Source organism: Carcharhinus amblyrhynchos, chromosome 19, assembly GCF_965287045.1.
Source record: "Carcharhinus amblyrhynchos chromosome 19, sCarAmb.v2.hapA, whole genome shotgun sequence".
NCBI classification, from domain to species: Eukaryota; Metazoa; Chordata; class Chondrichthyes; order Carcharhiniformes; family Carcharhinidae; genus Carcharhinus; species Carcharhinus amblyrhynchos.
The window spans coordinates 2,525,101-2,548,873 of record NC_137342.1 but is presented as its reverse complement, the minus strand read 5'-3'; the positions used below and the strand labels follow the sequence as shown (position 1 = coordinate 2,548,873).

The 23,773-nt window shown below is 46.0% G+C and overlaps 1 protein-coding gene across 1 annotated transcript in view; it reads left to right on the top strand.

Moving 5' to 3' along the window:
- The window catches only part of LOC145355579 (cilia- and flagella-associated protein 54-like), a 306,344-nt gene that overhangs the window by 74,592 nt on the left and 207,979 nt on the right, over nt 1-23,773 (top strand). The window contains exons 14-17 of the mRNA XM_080207830.1: nt 2,508-2,630; nt 9,404-9,541; nt 19,587-19,686; nt 21,690-21,764. Coding sequence (XP_080063956.1) covers nt 2,508-2,630; nt 9,404-9,541; nt 19,587-19,686; nt 21,690-21,764 — 436 coding nt within the window. The remainder of the gene's footprint in view (nt 1-2,507; nt 2,631-9,403; nt 9,542-19,586; nt 19,687-21,689; nt 21,765-23,773) is intronic.

Genomic DNA, 23,773 nt, shown 5'->3' with positions numbered 1-23,773 from the left:
CATGTTCCCTCCGTGTCTGCATGTGTTTCCTCCAGGTGCTCGGGTTTCCCCCCATGGTCCAAAAGATGTGCGGGTTAGGCGAACTGGCCATGCAAAATTCTCCCTCAGTGTACCCTAACAGGTGGCAGAATATGGCACCGAGGTGATTCTCACAGTAACTTCATTGCAGTGTGAATGTAAGCTTATTTGTGACACTAATAAATAAATATTTAAAAAGCAGGGACATAGTTTGAGAATAAGGGGTAAACCTTTTAGAACTGAGGTGAGGAGAAACTTCTTCATCCAAAGGGTGGTGAATGTGAGAAATTCACTACCACAGAAAGTAGTTAGACCAAAACGCCTGATTTCCAGAAGAAATTAGGTATAGCTCTTGGGGCCAAAGAGATCAAAGAATATGGGGAAAGGTGGACGAGATCAGGATGTTGAATTTGATGATAAAATTTTCAAAATGAATGGCAGAGCAGGCTTGAAGGACCTAGTTTCTATGTTTGTATGATTTTTGAGGACAAAAGTAAGGAAGTTGTGTTAAACTTGTATAAGACATTGGCTCAACCTGAACTGGAGTGTGGGTATTTGGAAAGAGGCAAAAAAGATTCACAAGGATGGTACTAGGAATTTCAGTTACCTGTAGAAAGATTGGAGAAGTTAGGGCAGTTTTGCTTGGAGAAGAAAAGATTGAGAGGGGATCTGACAGAAAGGAAGCGAGGTCTGGGCAGAGTAGATAGGGAGAAACTCTTCCCATTAGTGAAAGGATTGAGAACCAGAGGGTGCAGATTGAGCGTAGCTGTTAAAAGAAGTAATGGTGACATGAGGAACAACATATTTTGCAGTAAGTGGTTCGGATCTGGAATGCACCGCCTGTGAGTGTGGTGGAGGCAGGTTTAATCAAAGGAGTTAGATTATTTTTTGGGAAGGAAGAATATATAGGGCATGGGAGAAAGCAGGAGAATGGCACTAGGTATATTTTACTTGCAGAGTCCGCCCAAATTCAGTGGGCCGAATAGCTTCCCGTCCTGTAACCATTCTATGATTCTATTACCTTTGGATCCTCACCCTCACATTGCAAGTTAATTTCTGTAGATGAGGCACAAATTCTGGCACAAAGCTGCAGCATAAACTTTAGAACTCCCAGTGTGGCTGCAAAGAACAGTATCTATCCTCCTGATTATACAATTCTGTTTTCCCTCCCATGAATGTCATGATGAGTGAAGATTGTTGGTCGGTGGGTAAGAGTGGAGTGAGCTTTGAGCATTGTGAAGGGTGAGTGGTGCCATTGATTTTATGTACCATTTAGAGATACATTCGCTGACCTTAATCGCTTTTGTGAGATCCTTGAACTTCGTGTCACTCTGATCCAGGTCCTCTTGCCATTGACTACAGTAACTCTCTTGTCCCACTGATTTCTCAGTTTGGCTGCAAGCCCCCAGAGATGAATTACTTCTCTCCTCCTTTCCATCTCTAGTATCAGGACTTCCAGTGCTCTTTCGGAAGACCTTGGAGTCCGTTCTCTGCCACATTATTGACACCCTTCTTTTCCCCAGTCAGAATCTGTTATATAGGGCTTCCATCACCTGCTGCAGCCATTGTACTCCTTTTGCTTCAGGCCTCAGGCTAGTAAAACAGCATAAATAATGAGGGGGAGCTTTGCTTGTCACACATAGATTTATACACCCCACAAATGGAAACATCATTTATATATTTACACTATCTCTCTTCATTCCATGTACCATTCTAATAAAATATTTCTGCGCTCTTTCCAAAGCCCTGAAATCTTTCCTAAAGCCAGGTTCCAGGATTGAACTCAACCCTCCTTAACCGATGTTTATAAGGATTTAGCTTTTTGCATGTAGAGGGTGGACTCTTATGCCCTCCCTGTGATGTGTTTGGTGGTGGGGAAACATTTATTCAGGTTCAAGAGTGACAGTTGAGGGGGCTGCCTGCTATCTTCCTGTGTCCACTCACTTCAGGTCCTGGTAGGAAAGCCATTTAGAGGGGACCTTGCTACCTGTCTATCAACTGAGGCCCTTAAATGGACAATTCATTCCCTTCCATTTTGCAATTTGTCATTGGCAAGACTTTTGGCCTTGTTCGCCCAAAACTGGAAAATCCCACTCAAGGTCCTTTGCATGGTTTCCATCTCCCCCACCCCCCATCCCCTCCTGCTACAATTCCAGTGGCAGGCGGGACAGGAGAATTCCAGTCTGGGCCTCTTGATGTTATTAATAAATTGCCAATTCTCTCAGTAATTAATTTTATTCTAATTTTATGTATGTAATATATATATATTCTTTGTTACAAATAATTACATACTATCTTTTTGCATGTTTGCATATCCCAAATATTTGTCAGTTTTTAATAGACTCATGTCAATTTAACAGTTCAGCAAAGTATTCTTAACATATTGTTCTTAACCACATATACAATAGCATACATAGCAAAGTAGCTTAAGGAAATTTCCATGCATTACTGTAGAAGTAATGATTATCTTTTCAATAACTGTGTGACAGGTTCTCACAAAGTGTCTGTGTGTCCTACAAAATACTGTTGGTGCCTCCAAGCAAAAGAAACCATTTGGAATAAATGAAAGTTTGCAACACATGACAGCTTGCATCACTTTCCATTTAGCAAAGGTATGATTTGTCTCTGACTTTTGCATTCTACTTTTTACTATAATAATACAGAGGGTGTGTATGGGGTGTCAGGGAGGAGTGGGGGAAAATGTCGCGTCCTTTCAGGGCAGTTTGTCCACCCTTTGTCCCCACCTGGCACTCAGCTCTCACCTGTGGCTCCCCGTAGCTGTTTGCATGTGACAGTGGCTGTACCTCAGGCAATGGCTGTGACAAGCCGGCTAAACCAGGTGAGGATAGCTGATGGGTTTCAACCCTCAGTGAGATAGGGAGATGTCTATCCCAGCTTGTGAAGACAGAGTTCGCGGATTGAGTGGATAAGACCAATGGAAGGTCCAACGGTCTCTGCAAGCGTCGTGGAACGCGAAGAGCAGGACGAGACACAAAAGGTATCCTGGTCATCCACTGCGCCTGGTCCCATCTCCAGCCGTCTTGACTCTTGTCTTGCCACTGGATCCAGATGGGATTTGGGAAGAGAGAGTGAGGCTGATGCTGTGCAACTTTCCCTCACTTTACTCCAAATCAAGCACTGGTCTCGACACCATCATCATCATCATCACTCTCCCGTTCAACCCTTGAAGTCCTGTGGCGATGGGCGAGTGATGAAGCAGCAGGTGTGGATACACTGGGAGCTGTAGTCACGGACCTGCACGCAGGCGGCTCAGGTCTAATGATCGTTTTCCGCTGATCAAAGCAGCAGTGGAACTCGGTGTCTACCTGGGCGACTGAGCAATCCTCTTCAGGAACGCACTGCTCACCTCCATAGATTGAGGAAGGGGCTAGAAAAGGTGCCCTAAACATTACCTGCTTCACTACACTCTGGCCAGTTTACCGAGGCTGGCGGGGATCCCATCTTGTGGTTGAACAAACAAAAACAAAACACAAGGTGACACCGCTCACCATTGGCACTTGGAACGTTCGCACACTTTTGGACAACCCTACAGCAGACAGACCAGAGAGAAGAACAACCTTAGTTGCCAGAGAGCTTGCAAGATACAACATTGACATTGCAGCCCTGAGTGAAACTCGTCTTGCCAACGTAGGTCAGTTGACTGAAACTGGAGCTGGATACACTTTTTTCTGGAGCAGTCGCGGCAGAGATCTATAAAGCTGCTGGCCCTGTATTTATCGAGAAGCTCACCGAGTTGTTCCAGTCCTTTTGGAAGCAAGGATCCATTCCTCAGGAACTTAAAGATGCTTCCATCATACACCTCTACAAGAGGAAGGGCAATTGGCAAGTATGTGACAACCACTGAGGAATCTCGCTGCTCTCCTTCACAGGAAAAACCCTTGCAAGAGTCCTGCTAAATCGTCTGGTCACTCATCTGGAGCTGGGCCTGCTTCCAGAGTCACAATGTGGCTTCTGCAAATGTTGCGGGACTACTGACATGATTTTTGCTGCTCACCAACTTCAGGAGAAGTGTCAGGAGCAGAATCGCGAGCTCTGCACAACCTTTGTTGACCTCGCAAAAGCCTTCAACACTGTAAGCTGACAAGGCCTGTGGAGGATTGTCAAAGTTCGGCTGCCCCCCCGCCCCCCAAGATTCATTCAGATGGTACACCAGTTCCATGATGACCAGAGTACTGGATGGCAGAGAATCCTCTGAAGCATTCCCAGTCACCAATGGTGTCAAACAGGGCTGTGTGCTCGCACCCACACTGTTCAGCATGATGTTTACTGCCATGCTGAATGATGCCTTCCAGGACAGTGTTGCTGGAATCAGCCTCAAGTACAGAGTGGATGGGAAGCTCTTCAACCTGAGGAGACTTCAAGCTGTTACCAAAGTGAAGGAGACTGTTCTGAGAGACTTCCTCTTTGCTGATGACTGTGCCCTGTATGCTGTCTCAGAGCCAGAGATGCATGTCAGTATGGACAAATTTTCCACTGCTTGTGACAACTTTGGACTCACCATCAACATTAAAAAGACCGAAGTCATGCACCAGCCTGCCCCTCATGCACTGTACACAGAACCCATAATCACAATCAAAGGGCAGAAACTGCAGGCAGTGGACCAGTTCACTTATCTTGGCACCACTCTCTCCCAAGTTAACTGCAGAACAGCAAAGGCAAGATCTGCTTTCGGTAAACTGTGCTCCACTGTATGGGAACGTCGAGGAATCAGCCCAGCAACAAAACTGAAGGTCTACAGCGCCGTGGTACTCACTACCCTCCTGTATGCCTGTGAAACGTGGACTGTGTATCGAAGGCATGCAAGACAGCTCAATCATTTCCACATGACTTGTCTTTGCAGAATATTACACATCAGATGGCAAGACAAAGTACCAGACACTGAAGTTCTCTCTAGAGCAAGTTTACCGTCAGTCCACACACTGCTGATGAGAGCGCAGACCCGGTGGACAGGTCGTGTCATCCATATGTCAAACGAGAGCAAACCCAAGCAGCTCCTTTTTGGGGAACTCTCTGCTGGAAGACGCTTGCGTGGAAGGCAGAAGAAACGTTTCAAAAACACACTCAAGACCTTCCTGAAGTCACTTGACATTGGCGGTTTAGAACGGAGTTGAGGAGGAACTTCTTCACTCAAAGGGTGGTGAATCTCTGGAATTCTCTGCCCGTTGAAGTGGTGGAGGCTGCCTCGCTAAATATTTTTAAGACGCGGGTTGATGGGTTTTTGATAAGAGAGGGGATTAAGGGTTATGGGGAGAGGGCGGGAAAGTGGAACTGAGCCACGACAGATCAGCCATGATCTTATTGAATGGCGGGGCAGGCTCGAAGGGCTAGATGGCCTACTCCTGCTCCTATTTCTTATGTTCTTATGACATGACCATCTGGGAAACGCTGGCACAAAACCGCCCAACCTGGCACTGCCTCATCCGCAAAGGCTGTCAAACTCACGAAGCAAGGTATATTGCTGAAGCACAACTTAAGCACGAGCTGTGCAAGTCCAGAGCCACCAGCGCAACAACTACAGTGTCTACACAAGTCTGTCCAATATGTGCCAGGACATTCTGTGCCTGAATTGACCCGATCAGTCGTCTTCGGACACACCGCAATCAGCCTGAAAATGATTAATGGTGTCAAGGTCCTCATCAATGAAGATGGACAAACAACAACATAATAATACAGAGTAAATTATTTTACTACATTCGGAGGACCAGACATAGGCTGATCAGTCCCTTGAGCCAGCCTTGGCACTGTGTCTATGCCATCAATTCTTTTGAGATTTGTGTCCTTAGATTTCCAAATCTCCGTGCCTTTCCGTGGTTTCCAGTTTTTCACCATTTAGAAAACACGACAATGTTTCTGTCTTGTGACCAAATGACTGATTTCACTAAGATAAAGGCAAAATACTGTGAAAGCTGGAATCTGAATTAAAAACAGAAAATGCCGGCTAACCTCAGCAGGTGATGATTTGGGGCGGCACGGTAGCACAGTGGTTAGCACTGCTGCTTCACAGCTCCAGGGTCCTGGGTTCGATTCCCTGCTCGGGTCACTGTCTGTGTGGAGTTTGCACATTCTCCTCATGTCTGCGTGGGTTTCCTCCGGGTGCTCTGGTTTCCTCCCACAGTCCAAAGATGTGCGGGTTAGGTTGATTGGCCGTGCTAAGAAATTGCCCCTTAGTGTCCTGGAATGTGTAGGTTAGAGGGATTAGTGGGTATAACATGTAGGGATATGGGGATAGGGCCTGGGTGGGATTGTGTTCGGTGCAGACTTGATGGGCCGAAGGGCCTCTTTCTGCACTGTAGGGTTCTATGATCTAGGTCTGACAGCGTCTTGTAGAGAGAGAGAGAGAATAAAGCAAATATTTCAGTTTAGGTTGATTAAATGTTTCAAGTTAAGATGATCCTTCAAAATGTCCTGCTGAGATTTTCCAGCATTTTCTGTTATTATACAATTGGTAATTAATAATAAAATCCATGTGAGTTAGTTTTGCCCACTCACATAATCTCTACCCATTTGCAACTTCCTGATCCCAACTGCACTTCCCTAATTTATTTGATAGATCATGCTTGAAGTTCTTGTGATTTTACTTCTTTTCTAGCAGATTCTGTATTTAATATATTTTTATTATCTCTTTTTAAAATTATTTTGGTTTAGTTATTATATGTTATCCATTTGCCCACCTGCTCTCAGCTCACTTTGAAACTAGAGGGAGTGATTTTCCCAAAAAATTTCTAAGTGTCAAGTTTGTGTAAAAACTGGAGTAAATCACCCTGTTTTTTTCAAAATGAGTCTCCTGCACTCTTAGTGCTGCAGAGTGCATTACCTTAAATCAGTCCACAAAGCTGGGGATAGTGCCTATTCCCTCTGGAGAGGCTGGCAGCATAGTGCTGAGTGGGCCATTGTGCATGTGTCGATCTGTCATGGTGAAGATCAGCACATGTGCTGTGGCCCTGTATTACTGGCACCCGAATGCTGGCCAGCAAAATTGCGACCCCCACATCGCTGGCCCTCTGAGTCCCCCCATGGCCTGATCCCTAGTCCCCCTCTAAACATGCCCAGGCCAGGCTTGACCCCACCTCCCTCCACACAGTCCCAACCTCCTGACTTTTTTTCCTCTGTCACTGGCAGCTCTGACCTTCTCAGTCCCGATCCTGTCCCCAGCAGCCCCAATGCCCCCCACAACCCGATGGCCAGTCCTGACCGCTGGCCTGGCAGCCGGACCCCACCCACTCCCACCAATCACCTCATCAGGCCCTGCTCCCACCAGGCCCCACCTCTATTAGACCTCACCTCCTTGGCACTGTCCTGTGCCCAATAGGCAGCACCAAGGTGCCCCCTTTCATTGGCACCTTGCCCCTTGGGCAGTGGCAGTGTAGGCTGGCACTGTCAAGGTGGCAATGCCCAGGGAGCACCATCCCATGGCTTCCAAAGCTCTGGAGGCCTCTATTTCCCTCCCATCACTCCAGCAGGGTCAGGTCACCAACTCGCCACAAGGGGGGAGCTATACTACACCCTGCTGGAGTGAACTGCTCCTATGGGGGGAGATACTAGTGGGTCCAGAAACTTCAGTCCTGGGCCCACTAATGATATTGAAATTGTATATAAATGGCCATTTGCATACATTATGCAGCCCCGCGTTGATTTCTGGCATGGAGCTGACAACGCTGGAAATCTGACGCCTGGAGAATCATGGAGGCCATGTGTCCAGCAGGGAGCCCATAAAATTGGCCCACAGGCCTAGTTTCCTTTTCAAGGGACCTGTACTTCTAACATTGTCAATCCAGCATTGACTCAGTGGGATCCATGAAGGATCCCTTCATGCAGTGAATGACTGAGTTTCTTCGTGTTTGCCTTTTGATCAGGGTCCTCTACATGTTTGACTGGAGCAGAATGTTTCCCCCCACTTGTTCTGATAAATATCCTTTACAGAGAGAATTTAATTTTAACATGGTGCAGTGTTGAGGAGCAGAAGGATCTTGGAGTCTGGGTCCACAGGACGCTCAAATCGGCCTCGCGGGTGGAGGGTGTGGTCAAGAAGGCGTATGGTGTACTGGCCTTCATTAATCGAGAGATTGAGTTTAGGAGTCGGGAGGTAATGCTGCAACTTTATTAAGGCCCTTGTCAGACCCCACTTGGAGTACTGTGCGCAGTTCTGGTCGCCTCACTACAGGAAGGATGTGGAAGCTATTGAGAGGGTACAGAGGAGATTTACAAGGATGTTGCCTGGATTGGGAGGCATGCCTTATGAAGATAGGTTGAGGGAGCTGGGTCTCTTCTCCCTGGAGAGACGAAGGTTGAGAGGCGACCTGATAGAGGTTTATAAAATGTTGAGAGGAATAGATAGGGTGGATTCTCGGAGGCTATTTCCCAGGGCTGAAATGGTCGCTACGAGAGGACACAGGTTTAAGGTGCTGGGGAGCAGGTACAGAGGAGATGTCAGGGGTAAGTTTTTCACTCAGAGGGTGGTGAGTGAGTGGAACCGGCTGCCGTCAGTAGTGGTAGAAGCGAACTTGCTGGGATCTTTTAAAAGACTTCTGGATGAGTACATGGGATTTAATGGGATTGGGAGTTACAGATAGTTCTATGGCTTGGATGTGATCGGTGCAATTTGTGGGCTGAAGGGCCTGTTTGTGCTGTAGTGTTCTATGTTCTATGTATCTGGTTGTGGTTAATTTGAAAACTTGCATCAAATCAAACTGAATATTTCTTCTGACCCTGCCATTCCTCCTCCAGAAACAGCAGGTCGAGTGAGAAGATCAAAAGGGCACAGTTGGGCTGAATTACTGTTCCCTCAGCTTACACCCGCAGATAGTTAATATTTATCAAATTATGAAGTCCAAAGATATAATCAACGAGTGAATAGGGAATTTTTTCAATCACCATGCTGTGTTAGCTCAATGTTGTTACAATTTTTAAACATTTCTCTGCCTGGTTGATGTTCTGTAAGTTAAAAAAAGCTAAGGAAAAACCTTTTTAAGAGCTTCCATCTCATTGAAGAGGTTTCAGGCCAATCCACATCCAACTTGGCAATGCTCACTCCCTCAAGGCACCTTTCACCCTCTTGGTTCAGCAGCCTTCCCAGACAGTGCTGTGTTTAGGGCCTTACCTGGGGCAAGAATGAGCTCCCTGCCTGAAGTGTTGCCCATCCAAGTGTTAAATTGCAGCAAGGTCCCAGAAGGACTGTGTGATCGCATGCTCCCCTGCCCATCCAACCACCTCAGAGTCTGCCAAGGGTGTGAGGGAGCTGAAATTCTGACCCACATATCATTTTATCAACTTTGAGGTAAGCTAATTATCCTGATCCACTTCAACTGTTTGACAACAAAGCTGATCCACCAGTATTTAAACTGTTTTTTTTGTATTACGTTACTAGGTATTACAATGCTGGAAAGAGTATGACCTTGCCTTAGAAGTTGTGATTATTGGAAAGGAGGTCCTGTTATCTGCAATTCAGGAAACTGCTGTGGAACAAAAGACCGGAGGAGCTGAGGATGAAGCTGAAATAATGCAGGTCTGAATTTAAATGTGTTTTTTAAGAATAGCCATAACTATGTCTTTTAAAGTGGTGGGCTCAGATTTTTCTGAAAGTTGTGATGTGTGAATGACGAGTGCTGTTATTTATTAGACTAGCAACTTTGAGCAATGGGCAGAATGAGCATCTCCTGTGCAAAAATATGATTTGATGACACTAAATATTACAATATGAAGTGAGAATCTCAAAAATTGCAGCTTCTTCCCCCCCCGCCAACACATTTACCATGGCTAATCCATCTAACTGACACATCTTTGGATACTAAGAATCCACCTAACCCACACATCTTTGGAGTGTGGGAGGAAACCGGAGCACCCAGAGGAAGCCCACACAGGCACAGGGAGAACGTGCAAAGTCCACACAGACAGGGTCCCAAACCAGGAATTGAACCTGGGTCACTGCGCATTGTGAGGCAGCAGTGCGAACCACTGTGCTACTCATGGATAGGGATCATTTGCAACTTCACTCCAAGGAGGCTAAGAGTAAGGGATGAATGGATGCCCCTGGACCTGACTGGAACTTTGACATGTGATCTAAACCTGTGGCCTGAAACTGTCCTTTGATGTTCATTTAGTATTGATTCTGGTGAAATCTCTAAAGCGTTGGGAAAATCATTGGTATTCATGATCTTTATGAGATCAGTACACCTCCCAGAAAGCCTTAGTTTTGAAATTGATACCAAGAACAATTCATTGGAAGCTGAATCTCACAGAGTACCAAGCAGATGCAATCTTTTAATCGCAGCATTCTGCTCACAAGAGTAGTGACAAACATCTTCCTCTGTGTTCCCAACTAGTGCTCTAAAAACATGTAGTGTCAAAGAAAAATGGGTCCTAATCCTGAGCATATGCATAGCACTGGCCTGATTTTCTCGTGACTATACATGATTGCAACACAAAAGGACACAGCAGCATAAATACTATGCAAAGGATTGCAAGCAAGTTTTCTCAAATAGAACCAGATAGAGATCAACAACAAAGTATCCTCATGGAAAACCATTTCCTGTGCTGTTGTAAAGAGATGCATTTTGATGAAAGCTTTCAATCTTTAGTTTTTCACATTCCAAGTGATATTACGATTTTAATGCTTGTTTTGGGGAGCAGGGTAGATGGGTGCATGGGGGTGTTGTTGTTATAAATTTGGTGATGGGGTTGCAGGCATTTCTTCAATCCATGTGATGAAATATGAACTGCTCGTGATAGAAGTAAAGTCTGAGCTATGTGTGACAATGTCAAAAGAACATTCAAGCCCTCCTTTGGGGAAGTACCCATTCAGATGGAACAAGTGAATAGCGTGCATGGCATTCCAAGCTATCTCCATGTGAGGTGGATATCTCTCTGTCTATGCCTCATTATATTCTGCAGCTTCTTGTCAGGTATGAGCTTGATGCAGCATCCTAATTACTTGAGCTTGAAAAGGCCATTTATTCTGTAGAGGCACGGAAAGTATCTGGAAAGGACAGAATAACAGCTGAGCAATTGAAATTAGGATCACCCCACCTGTTGCCATGTCTCTACTCCATCCTCTTCCTCTGTTGGTGAGAAGGCTTTGCCCACATCTCAATCCTCAGCATCAATTGGAAGGCATTTTCCAGAGTTAATCGAACAACACTTCATTCACTAGTCAACAGAATATTTACTATTTGTACCTGTTAATTCTCACATACTTTCCATCAGTTTGCTTACTCCAAGGCTTTACCCCAGTCTCCTTATTTGCAAGATGGACGAAGGACAAATACAAGTAAAGGTTCAATAAGTTTGTTAATAATAACACTATTAACTCTTAAATTACCCACATAAAACAAGAGGATACTCCAGATTCAAGTGTACTACCTGCAGAGATGGTTTGGTTGGTTTAAACTGCAGGCTCGAATCTGTGAGTCCCATTGGTCTGTTGTCACGAAGGTGAGTCTCGATGGCAGCTTTTTCCTTCCTTCCTTCTCTGGTCAACCTTCTGAATGATAAAGGTCACCTCCCTCATCAAGTCTTTGCTGCTGATGTCTGAAAGTGTGTCCCTTTATCCCCTGCCGACATGCCTTTCCAGAAACTTCTTTGGCTTCTGGCCAATGAGGTCCCAGGAGGGGGTTCCAATAACCAGTGAGTTTCTTGATGTCTGCCTGACAGGATACCAAGGTCTGCCCCCAGGTGTCCATCTCCATGCTGTTGCTTACATGTAACCCGTTGTCAGATAAGGTAACTGCAGGAACTCTCAGTGACAGAAAGTCTGGCCCAATCTGGGCTTCTAACAATAGAACGGTGCATTTCAATGGGGTGCAATGATCTCCTATTCCTTTAGCAATAAATGGCAAGATTCCATTTGCCTTCCTTATTGCCTGCTGTGATGGTAGACTAGTTTTCTGCAGTTCACGCACAAGAAAACCCAGATCCCTCTGCACCAAAACATTGCAAAATTTCTCTCCATTTAAACTCTGCCAATCATACCATTCTTTGCTCGGTGTCCTGCTATCGCATTCTTTATTCTAGGTTCTAGCATTTCCCCTACTCTCGATTCAGGCCAATCGGTCTGCAGTTTCCTGTTTTCGCTCTTCCTCTTTTTTTAAGTAGTGCAGGTTACATCAACCCTAACCATAAGAATCACAAGAATTAGGAGCAAGAGTTGGTAGTTCAGTCCCTCGAGCCTGCTCTGTCATTTAATATGGTCATGGCTGATTGCATCTCAGCCTCAACTCCACTTTCCTGTCCGTTCATCATAGCCCTTCCTATCAAAATGGATAACCTCACACCTATCCATATTAAACACCATTTGCCAAATTTTGCACATTCACTATCCATATCCATTTATAAATTTCTTATTCCATTATCGCAACTTACTATCTCACCTATTTTAGTGTCATCTGCAGTTTGGCTATGGTACCTTCTATTTCTGCATCCAAGTCAATGCCTGCATATAGATTGTAAATAGTTGGGGCCCAAAGACCAAAACCTGTGACACCCCTGAGTTACATCTTGCCATCTACCACCTTCCGATCTGCACGAAGAATGCCAGAGACTATGGAATTTTGAAAGGTGACTACCAATGAGTAAGAAAAAGGCAGAGAAACTGAACAACCAATTTGTGAGTGTCTTACAAAGAACAAAGAACAAAGAACAACCCAGCACGGGAAACAGGCCCTTCGGCCCAACGAGCCCGCGCCGCCGCATCGCCCTACACCTATTCTACCCTGCATGTCTACGAATGGGACTACTCAGTCAGATTCAGGGAAGAAATAGTGTCAATTTGGTGGAAACCAATTAGCCTAAGAGCACATCTTTGGGGTGTGGGAGGAAACCGGAGCGCCCGGAGGAAACCCACGCAACCACAGGGAGAATGCGCAAACTCCCACAGACACAGGCCCAAATCCATGTATCTGCACAGCTAGCAGTGCTAGTCACTGAGCTGTTGCGGTGCCCGTCTATCGGTCCAGGATCAAGCACACACACCGACATGAAGTAGTAGGCCACTCCCGGACTTCCAAGAGCAGCCCACGCACAACCTGCCGTGTGCATGCCCCTCGCTTGACACGAGGTGGACCTCCACCTGTGGAATAAAGACAAAACATATTAGTTATACAGCCTGCCCTTCCGGTGTCTCCCGAGGTTTACCCTATTTAATAGCCCCTACCATATCCCTCCATTCCCGTTTCACTCATATGCCTATCTAACTGCATCTTAAACGAGTCCAACGTGCCTGCCTCCACCACCCTACTCGGTAGCGCATTCCAGACCCCCACAACTCTCTGTGTAAAGAACCTTCCTCTTACCTCCAAATTATACCTCCCCCCCCTCACCCTTAATTGATGACCTCTTGTGTTCGTACCCAGTCTAGGGAGCAGTCTCTCACTATTAACTCTATCTATTCCCTTCAGTATCTTATATACCTCTATCATGTCCCCTCTCAATCTCCTTCTTTCCAAGGAGAATAGCCCCAGTCTCTTCAGTCTCTCCTCGTAACCCAGTCCCCCCATGCCAGGCAACATCCTGGTAAACCTCCTCTGCACCCTTTCCAGAGACTCCACGTCCTTCCGGTAATAAGGTGACCAGAACTGGACGCAGTACTCCAAATGCGGTCTAACCAACGTTCTGTATAACTGAAGCATTAGACGGCAGCTTTTATACTCTAAGCCCCTTCCTATAAAGGCTAACATCCCATAAGCCTTCCTAACGACGTTCTCCACTTGTGACACAACCTTCATGGATTTGTGGACCTGCACTCCCAGGTCTCTCTGTACATCTATACTCCCAATCGGCCTACCTTTTATCACATAACTCCTCTCTGCATTATTCCTTCCAAAATGCATCACCTCGCATTTGTCAGGATTAAATGCCATCTGCCACCTATCTGCCCACTGCACCAACCTATCTATATCCTGTTGTATCACCTGACAATCCAGTTCTGTACCCGCCAACCCTGCCATCTTGGTGTCATCAGCAAACTTGCTGATCACACCACCTACTCCCTCTTCTAAGTCATTTATGTAGACTACAAAGAGGAGAGGTCCCAGTACCGAGCCCTGCGGCACACCACTGGTCACTGGCCTCCAGCCCGACAAGGTACCCTCCACAACTACCCTCTGTCTCCTATTTCCCAACCAGTTCTCAATCCACCTAACTACCTGGCCTCGTATCCCATGCGCCTTAACCTTTTCTACCAGCCTACCGTGAGGGACTTTGTCAAACGCCTTACTGAAATCCATGTAGATGACATCAACGGCTCTCCCATCGTCAACCGTTTTTGTCACCTCCTCAAAGAATTCCACCAGATTCGTAAGGCAAGACCTCCCTCTAACAAAGCCATGTTGCGTATCCCTAATCAGATCGCAACGCTCCAAATGCTCATACATCCTACCCCTAAGTATTTTTTCCATTAACTTCCCTACCACCGACGTCAAACTCACTGGCCTATAATTCCCAGGGTTATCCCTACTACCTTTTTTGAACAACGGGACCACATTTGCTACCCTCCAGTCTTCTGGGACCTCACCTGTGTCCAAAGAAGAGACAAAGATGTGCGCCAGAGGCCCAGCAATTTCATCTTTCGCCTCCCTAAGCAGCCTGGGATAAATACCATCAGGCCCCGGAGCTTTATCCGTCCTTACGCTACCTAAAAGCCCTAGCACTTCCTCTCTCGTAATAACTATATCCTGCAACTGAACCTCCGCTCCCTCCAAGAGACCGCACGATTCCGAACCCCTCTCCTTCGTGAATACCGACGCAAAGTATTCATTCAGGAGCTCCCCCATTCCCTCCGACTCAATACACAACTCTCCACTCTTGTCCCTAAGAGGACCAATTTTCCCTCTAACTACTCTCTTGCCTCTAATATAGGAATAAAATGCCTTAGGATTATCCTTAATCCTACCGGCCAAAGCCATCTCATGCCCTCTCTTCGCCCTTCTAATTCCCCTTTTTAGCTCCCTCCTACTCTCTCTATATTCCTCCAGCGCACACTCCGTACCCATTTGTTTTGACCTATCATACGCCTCCCTCTTCTTCCTAACCAAGTCTTCAATATCCCCCGTAATCCACGGCTCTCTAATCCTACCTTTCCCATCCTTTCGCTTAACCGGAACAAACCTCCCCTGCAACCATTTCATTTTGTCCCTAAAAGCCTCCCACTTGCCAACCGTGGACTTGCCAGCTAACAGTCCCTCCCAGTCAGTTTGCTGCAGCTCCCTCCTAATCCTGCCATAGCTCGCCTTTCCCCAGTTCAGCACACTCCCGCTTGGACGGCACTCGTCCCTTTCCATTTTTATCCTAAAGTAGACGGACTTGTGGTCACTGTTCGCCACATGTTCGCCTACCTCTACCTCACCCACCTGCCCTGGCTCGTTTCCCAACACTAAATCCAGTATAGCCCCTCCCCTAGTCGGGCAAGTTACATACTGTTCTAGCGACCCTTCCATAACACATTTCACTTCATGGAGGAAAATACTTAAAACCTCCCAGAAATAATGGAGCATCAAGGAGTGAGTGTAAATGAATAAGTACACATTTTAAATGTCAGGAGAAGGGACTAAGGAAATTAGTGGGGCTAATCTAACAACAGTTGTGGGAAATCTCTTAGAATTCATAATAAAGGTAAAATAGCGAACATTTAGAGATGCATGGACTACCCTCCATATTCAAAGTATAATTGTTACTTTTATGTTCATGAATATAACTTTAACATATCACATAATGTCAACCTGTTTAGAAATACTGTAAAAAGTCTCACAACACCAGGTTAAAGTCCAACAGGTTTATTTGATTGTAAACGCCATAAGCTTTCGGAACGCTCAGTGGAGAGTTCTGTTCAACAACAGGGCATATAAAGGCAGACACAGTTTACAGATTACTGATTAGAATGCGAGTCTTTACAGCTAATCTGCTATTCAAGTCTTAAAGATGCAGACAATGTAAGTGGAGATAGCATTAAGCATAGGTTAAAGAACATAAGAAATAGGAGCAGGAGTAGGCCATCTAGCCCTTCGAACCTGCCCCGCCATTCAATAAGATCATGGCTGATCTATCGTGGCTCAGTTCCACATTCCCGCCCTCCCCCCATAACCCTTAATCCCCTCGCTTATCAAAAACCCATCAACCCGTGTCTTAAAAATATTTAGCGAGGCAGCCTCCACCACCTCAACGGGCAGAGAATTCCAGAGATTCACCACCCTTTGAGTGAAGAAGTTCCTCCTCAACTCCGTTCTAAACCACACCCCCCCCCCTTTATCTTGAGGCTGTGCCCCCTAGTCCTACTGTCCTTTTTGAGCGGGAAGAGTCTCTCCACCTCTATCCTATCCATCCCATTCATCATCTTATATGTCTCAATGAGATCTCCCCTCATTCTTCTAAACTCTAACAAGTACAAGCCTAGTTTATTCAGCCTCTCCTCATAGCGTAACCCCCTCAACTCCGGTATCGGCCTAGTAAACCTCCTCTGCACTCCCTCCGAGGCCAAAATATCCTTGCGTAAGCGCGGCAACCAAAACTGCACACAGTACTCCAGCTGCGGCCTCACCAATGCCCTATACAGCTGCAGCAAGACCTCCCTACTTTTATATTCAATCCCCCTCGCTATGAAGGCCAGCATCCCATTCGCCTTCCTGACCACGTGCTGCACCTGCAGGCTGGGTTTTTGCGACTCATGCACAAGGACCCCGAGGTCCCTCTGCACCGTCGCCTGCTGCAGTTTTTCGCCATGTAAGTAATAGTCCTTCCTACCATTATTCCTACCAAAGTGGACCACCTCGCACTTGCCAACATTAAATTCCATTTGCCATTTCCTGGCCCATTCGCCCAGCCTATCTAGATCCTTCTGTAGACTCTCCACACCCTCCACGCAATTTGCCATTCCACCAATCTTGGTGTCATCAGTAAATTTCGACACCATACACTCGGTTCCCTCCTCCAGATCATCTATATAAATGGTAAATAGCTGAGGCCCCAGCACCGACCCCTGGGGCACTCCACTAGTCACCAACCGCCAATCCGAATAGCACCCATTAACCCCCACTCTCTGCCTCCTATTTGACAACCAATCCTCTATCCACGCTAACACCCTACCCCCAACTCCATGCCCCCTTACCTTCTGCAATAACCTCTTGTGAGGTACCTTGTCAAACGCCTTCTGAAAATCAAGAAACACCACATCCACCAGCTCTCCTCTATCCACCGCCCTAGACACGTCCTCATAGAACTCCAATAAATTCGTCAGACACGACTTCCCCTTAACGAAACCGTGCTGCGTCTGCTCTATCAAGCAACTCCCCTCAAGATGCCTCGCAATTTCCTCCTTAATGACGGATTCCAACATTTTACCTACAACAGACATTAAACTAACCGGCCTATAATTCCCTGCCTTTTGCCTGGCACCCTTCTTAAACAATGGCGTAACATTAGCCGTTTTCCAATCTTCTGGCACTTCCCCGGAATCCAGCGACGTTTGGAAAATAACCACCAAGGCATCCACTATCACCTCCGCCATGTCTTTCAGAACCCTCGGATGCATTCCATCCGGTCCTGGGGACTTGTCCACAATCAGTCCCTCCAGTCTGTCGAGCACCGCCTCTCTAGTAACAATAATGAGAGATGTATATTGTCTCCAAACAGGACAGTAAGTGAGATGTTGCAAGTTCAGGCAAGTCATGGGGGTTACAGATGGTGCGACATGAACCCAAGATCCCGGTTGAGGCCGTCCTCGTGTACGGAACTTGGCTAACAATCTCTGCTCAGCAACTCTTGCGCTGTCGTGTGTCATGAAGGCTGCCTTGGAGAATGCTTACCTGAAGATCAGAGGCCGAATGCCTGTGACCGCTGAAGTGTTCGTCAACAGGAAGGGAACAGTCTTGCCTGGTGATTGTCGAGCGGCATTCATTCATCCGTTGTGGTAGCGTCTGCATGGTCTCCCCAATGTACCATGCCTCGGGACATCCTTTCCTGCAACGTATCAGGTAGACAACATTGGCCGAGTTGCAAGAGTATTTACCATGTACCTGGTGGGTGGTATTCTCACGTGTGATGATGGCATCCATGTCGCTGATCCGGCATGTCTTGCAGAGGTTGCTGTGGCAGGGTTGTGTGGTATTGTGGTCACTGTTCTCCTGAAGACTGGGTGGTTTGCTGCAGACAATGGTCTGTATGAGATTGTGCGGTTGTTTGAAGGCAAGAAGTGGGGGTGTGGGGATGGCCCTGGTGAGATGTTTGTCTTTATTAAATGACATGTTGAAGACTCCAGAGAAGATGTCGTAGCTTCTCTGCTCCGGGGAAGTACTGGACGATGAAGGGTACTCTGTCCACTGTGTCCCATGTTTGTCTTCTGAGAAGGTTTGTGCTGTTTTTTGCTGTGGCACGTTGGAAGTGTCAGTCGATGAGTCGAGCACCATATCTTGTTCTTATGAGGGCATCTTTCAGCATCTGGAGGTGACTGTCGCGCTCCACCTCATCTAAGCAGATCCTGTGTATACAAAGGGCTTGTCCATAGTGGATGGCTTCTTTAACGTATTTCGGGTAGAAGCTGGAGAAGTGGAGCATTGTGAGGTTATTCGTGGGCTTGCGGTACAGTGAGGTGCTGAGGTGACCATCCTTGATGGAGATGTGTATGTCCAATAATGCAACCGATTCCGTAGTATAGTCCGTGGTGAGTCTGATGGTGGGGTGGAACTTGTTGATGTCATCATATAGTTGTTTCAGTGATTGTTCACCATGAGTCCAACAGAAGAAAATGTCATCGCTGTATCTAGTGTATAGCATCGGTTGAAGGTCCTGTGCGGTGAAGAAGTCTTGTTTGAACCTGTGCCTGAAGATGTTGGCATATTGAGGTGCGAATTTGGCCCCCATGGCTGTTCCGTGTGTCCGGATGAAGAACAGGTTGTTGAAGGTGAAGACATTGTGGTCCAGGATGAAGCGGATGAGTTGTAAAATTGCATCTGGAAACTGGCAGTTGTCTGCGTTGAGTAACATCCATTGTCTTGGCGCTCTACTCCAACATCCCCCACGATGATGGCATTGCTGCAACTGCCTCAGTTCTCAACGCCGACAACTGACGAAGGAACAGCGTGTTCCGAAAGCTTGTGACGTTTACTATTAAATAAACCTGTTGGACTTTAACCTGGTGTTGTGAGACTTCTTACTGTGTTTACCCCAGTCCAACGACAGCATTGCTACATCATTCGAAATACTGTGCCAGAATCTGCCAAATGCGCTGGAGATGACCCAAAGCCATGACATAGCACACTATGTAAGAGCAGAATTCCAAAGGTCCATAATTCAGGTGTAGTTACAATGCTGATCGAATACCACAGTTGATTAGTGGATAAAAAGGCAAACTATGAGTGTAAAGTTAAGAAAAATTATTCTTTTGATTCTAGAATTAAGTGTGTGGAGGTGCAAGAGTGGACGGATGGCATTGTTGTGGAATTATTTGAGAGTGTTAAAGATAATAATCATGCATGCAAGAGTTTTCTTCACTGAAATAACAGATTTAAGTATAAACAGAATAAATGGCAATCTGACGTTCTTCTAAATATTCTCACACTTTTTTTTAGAACAAATGGGAAACCACCATTAACCATGAGAAATTAGCGATTGAGAACTCTCTAAACATGAAGACAGTTGATGACGCTATGGCTGGTCTGAATGATTACGGTAAAAAATTTTGTGCAAGGTTTTGTTAGTACGTTTTAGCGAAGTATGACAGCTTTTGTTCTTAATTTATAACAAAGCTGTGCAGTTATCCCTCATTCAGTACTACTGTGCTCCTAAAAGAAATCATGCAAAACGAAAATCACTTTCCCATAAGAAAACATAAGTGTAGGTTATGTTCATGACCTGTAATTTTTACCGTAAAAATTTATTGGCTGTCTTGAATCTTACTGGCACAAAATCCTCTTATGATCCTTACCAACCTTTACAGAAGTAATACTCTACCTACTTTCCGCTGTCCATTTCCTGCCATCTGCACGCTGCTGCCCTCCTTACGCCTTGTGGCTTCTTTCTCCCTCCAGTGATTGCTTCCCTCTCCTGACATTCTCATCACCTCTCACCACTTACCTCTCCTGTATCCTCATTTCCTCTCACCACCTCACTTGCACCCTGCCAATCACTCCTTTGACTTCCCTCGCCTGAGCTCTCACTCACAGCACGATGGCACAGTGGTTAGCACAGCTACGTCACAGCACTAGGGACCGAGGTTCAATTCCAGCCTCAGGTCTCTGTCTGTGTGGAGTTTGCACATTCTCCCCCTGTGAGGAAAGAACAGACAGTGAGGAAGGGTTTCAAAGCTTGCAGAGGGATTTGGACCAACTAGAAAAATGGGCTGAAAAATGGCAAATGGAATTTAATGCAGACAAGTGTGAGGTATTGCACTTTGGAAGGACAAACCAAAGTAGAACGTACAGGGTAAATGGCAGGACTCTGAAGAGTGCAGTTGAACAGAGGGATCTGGGAATACAGGTACAGAATTCCCTAAAAGTGATGTCACAGGTGGATAGAGTCATAAAGAGTGCTTTTGGTACATTGGCCTTTATAAATCGGAGTATCGAGTATAAAAGTTGGAGTGTTATGGTAAGGTTATATAAGGCATTGGTGAGGCCAAATTTAGAGTATTGTGTACAGTTTTGGTCACCTAGTTACAGGAAGGATGTAAATAAGGTTGAAAGAGTGCAGAGAAGGTTCACAAGGATGTTGCCGGGACTTGAGAAGCTGAGTTACAGAGAGAGATTGAATAGGTTAGGACTTTATTCCCTGGAGCGTAGAAGAATGAGGGGAGATTTGATAGAGGTGTATAAGATTTTGATGGGTATGGATAGAGTGAATGCAAGCAGGCTTTTTCCACTGAGGCTGGAGGAGAAAGAAACCAGAGGGCATGGGTTAAGGGTGAAAGGAGAGAAGTTTAAAGGGAATATTAGGGGGGGATTCTTCACACAGAGAGTGGTGGGAGTGTGGAATGAGCTGCCGGATAAAGTGGTAAATGTGGGGTCACTTTTAACATTTAAGAAAAACTTGGACGGATTTATGGATGAGAGGGGTGTGGAGGGATATGGTCCAAGTGCAGGTCAGTGGGACTAGGCAAAAAATGGTTCGGCACAGACAAGAAGGGCCAAAAGGCCTGTTTCTGAGCTGTAATTTTCTATGGTTCTATGTCTGCATGGGTTTGCTCCGGATGCTCCGGTTTCCTCACACAATCCAAAGGTTAGGTTGACTGGCCATGCAAAATTGCCCTTTCGCGTCAGGGGGACTAACGGGATAAATATGAAGGGTTACAGGGATAGGGCCTCGATGTTGGTGCAGGCTTGATGGGCTGAGTGGCCTCTTTCTACATTGTCGGGATTTTATGATTCTGTGATTATTAAATGTGGTCATTATCACATTGTTGCTTGTGGGCAAATTTGCTGCCATATTTTCTACATATCAAAAACCATTTAATTAACTGTAAACCTCTTTGGACAACTGGAGTTTTTAAAAAATATTATTCTTTATCCCTTTAGATGCCATTTAGTTATAAATATTCATTATGGTCCTTTTACATTTCCACAGTTCATTAATTAATTCATCTACAACTTGACAACTTTTCATTTTTATAACTATAATGAACTCCTAAATTTATGACATTTCTTGTTCATTTTAAATTGTTTTTCCATGGCACACAGGGATTGTGACTGGAAAGGAAGCTGCAATTTACACAACCATCTTATTTGCACCAGTAAATACTGCTTACGCTGCAGGTAGAACATTTAATCTTTTTGGCACTTTAAATAATACAATAATATTTGAACATTATATGGTAAATTTTCATTGGGAACCTCCACTGACCCAAAGGGGTTGGGCTGGGGCTTGTTCCAAATTTGGGGCACAGTCCATGCACATGGTGGCTACCCACAATCCTGAGAGTTAGTGGGTGAAAAGTCAGAGCAAATTAAAAGGGCATTGAATCAAATTAGTAAGGTGATCCTGTTAATTTCTGAGGCAAGTTAAGATAGGGAGGGAGTGGGATGGCTTGATCTTAGGTTTGGACATAGCTCGGCACAACATCGAGGGCCGAAGGACCTGTACTGTGCTGTAATGTTCTATGTTTCGAAGATATTGGGTGGGATTTTTTGGCCTCACTCATCCTGAAACTGTAAAATCCCGCCCGAGGTCATCAGACTTTCCCATGCCCCTCACCCGCTCTGATTCCTGTGGCAGGTGGGTCGGTGAAATTCCGGCCACTGGGTGCAGTTCTGGTACCTGCAGTTCAAAAAGGATGGTGGAATCTTGTGCTGTGACAAGTTTGGGTGATGGGCGATATTTAATCCAGTGGGAAGGTAGCAAGCGGGGAAGCCGCTACCTTTCCACCTCCAACCTAATTAAGTCCATGACTGAAGAATCTGAGATGGGTTGAAAAGAATAATCCCGTGAGTATGACGTGATTGACTGCGGCAGCAGGGTGGCACAGTGTTAATGCTGCTGCATCACAGCGCCAGGGACCCGGGTTTGGGTCACTGTCTGTGTGGAGTCTGCATGGGTTTCCTCTGGCTGCTCCGGCTTCTTCCCACACTCCAAAAATGTGTGGGTTAGATGGGTTGGCCATGCTGAATTGCCCTTTAGTATAAGCAGAATAAATACGTGAGGTTAAGGGAATTAAGCCTGTTAGGGATTGTTGTTGGTGCAAGCTTGATGGGCCAAATGGCCTCCTTCTGTACTGTAGGGATTCTATAAGAACATAAGAACAGAAGAAATAGAAGGAGGAGTAGGCCATCTAGCCCTTCGAGTTTGCCCCGCCATTCAGTAAGATCATGGCTGATCTGAAAGTGGTTCAGTTCCACTTACCCGCCTGCTCCCCATAACCCTTAATTCCCATATCGATCAGAAATCTATCTACCTGTGACTTAAATATATTCAACGAGGTAGCTTCCACCACTTCAATGGGCAGAGAATTCCAGAGATTCACTACCCTCTGAGAGAAGTTCCTCCTCAACTCTATTCTAAACTGACCCCCCACCTTATTTTGATGCTGTGTCCTCTAGTTCTTGTTCCTTTCTAAGTGGAAAGAATCTCTCTGCCTCTACCCTATCTAGCCCCTTCATTACCTTATATGTCTCAAGAAGATCACCCCTCAGCCTTCTAAACTCCAACGAGTACAGGCCCAATCTACTCAATCTCTCCTCATAAACTAACCCCCTCATCTCCGGTATCAGCCAGGTGAACCTTCTCTGTGCTCCCTCCAAGGCCTTTCGCAAATAAGGGAACCAAAACTGCACACAGATCTCCAGTTGCGGCCTCACCAGTACCCTGTACAGTTGCAGCAAGACCTCCCTGCTTTTATATCCTATCCCCCTCGTGATAAAGGCCAACATTCCATTTGCCTTCTTGATCACCTGCTGCACCTGCAGACTGGGTTTTTGAGATTCATGTGCAAGGACCCCCAGGTCCCTCTGCACAGTATCATGTTGTAATCTTTCACCATTTAAATAATAGTTCATTTTACTATTATTCCTTCCAAAGTGGATAACCTCACGCTTGTCAACATTATATTCCATCTACCAGATCCTCGCCCACTCACTCAGCCTATCCAAATCTCTCTGCAGACTTTCCGCATCCTCCACGCAATTCACTTTCCCACTCATCTTCGTGTCATGAGCAAACTTTGTTACCTACACTTGGTCCCCTCCTCCAGGTCGTCTGTGTACATGGGTTGAGCAGTTGAGGGCCCAGCATCGATCCCTGCGGTACGCCACTAGTCATCGACTGCCAA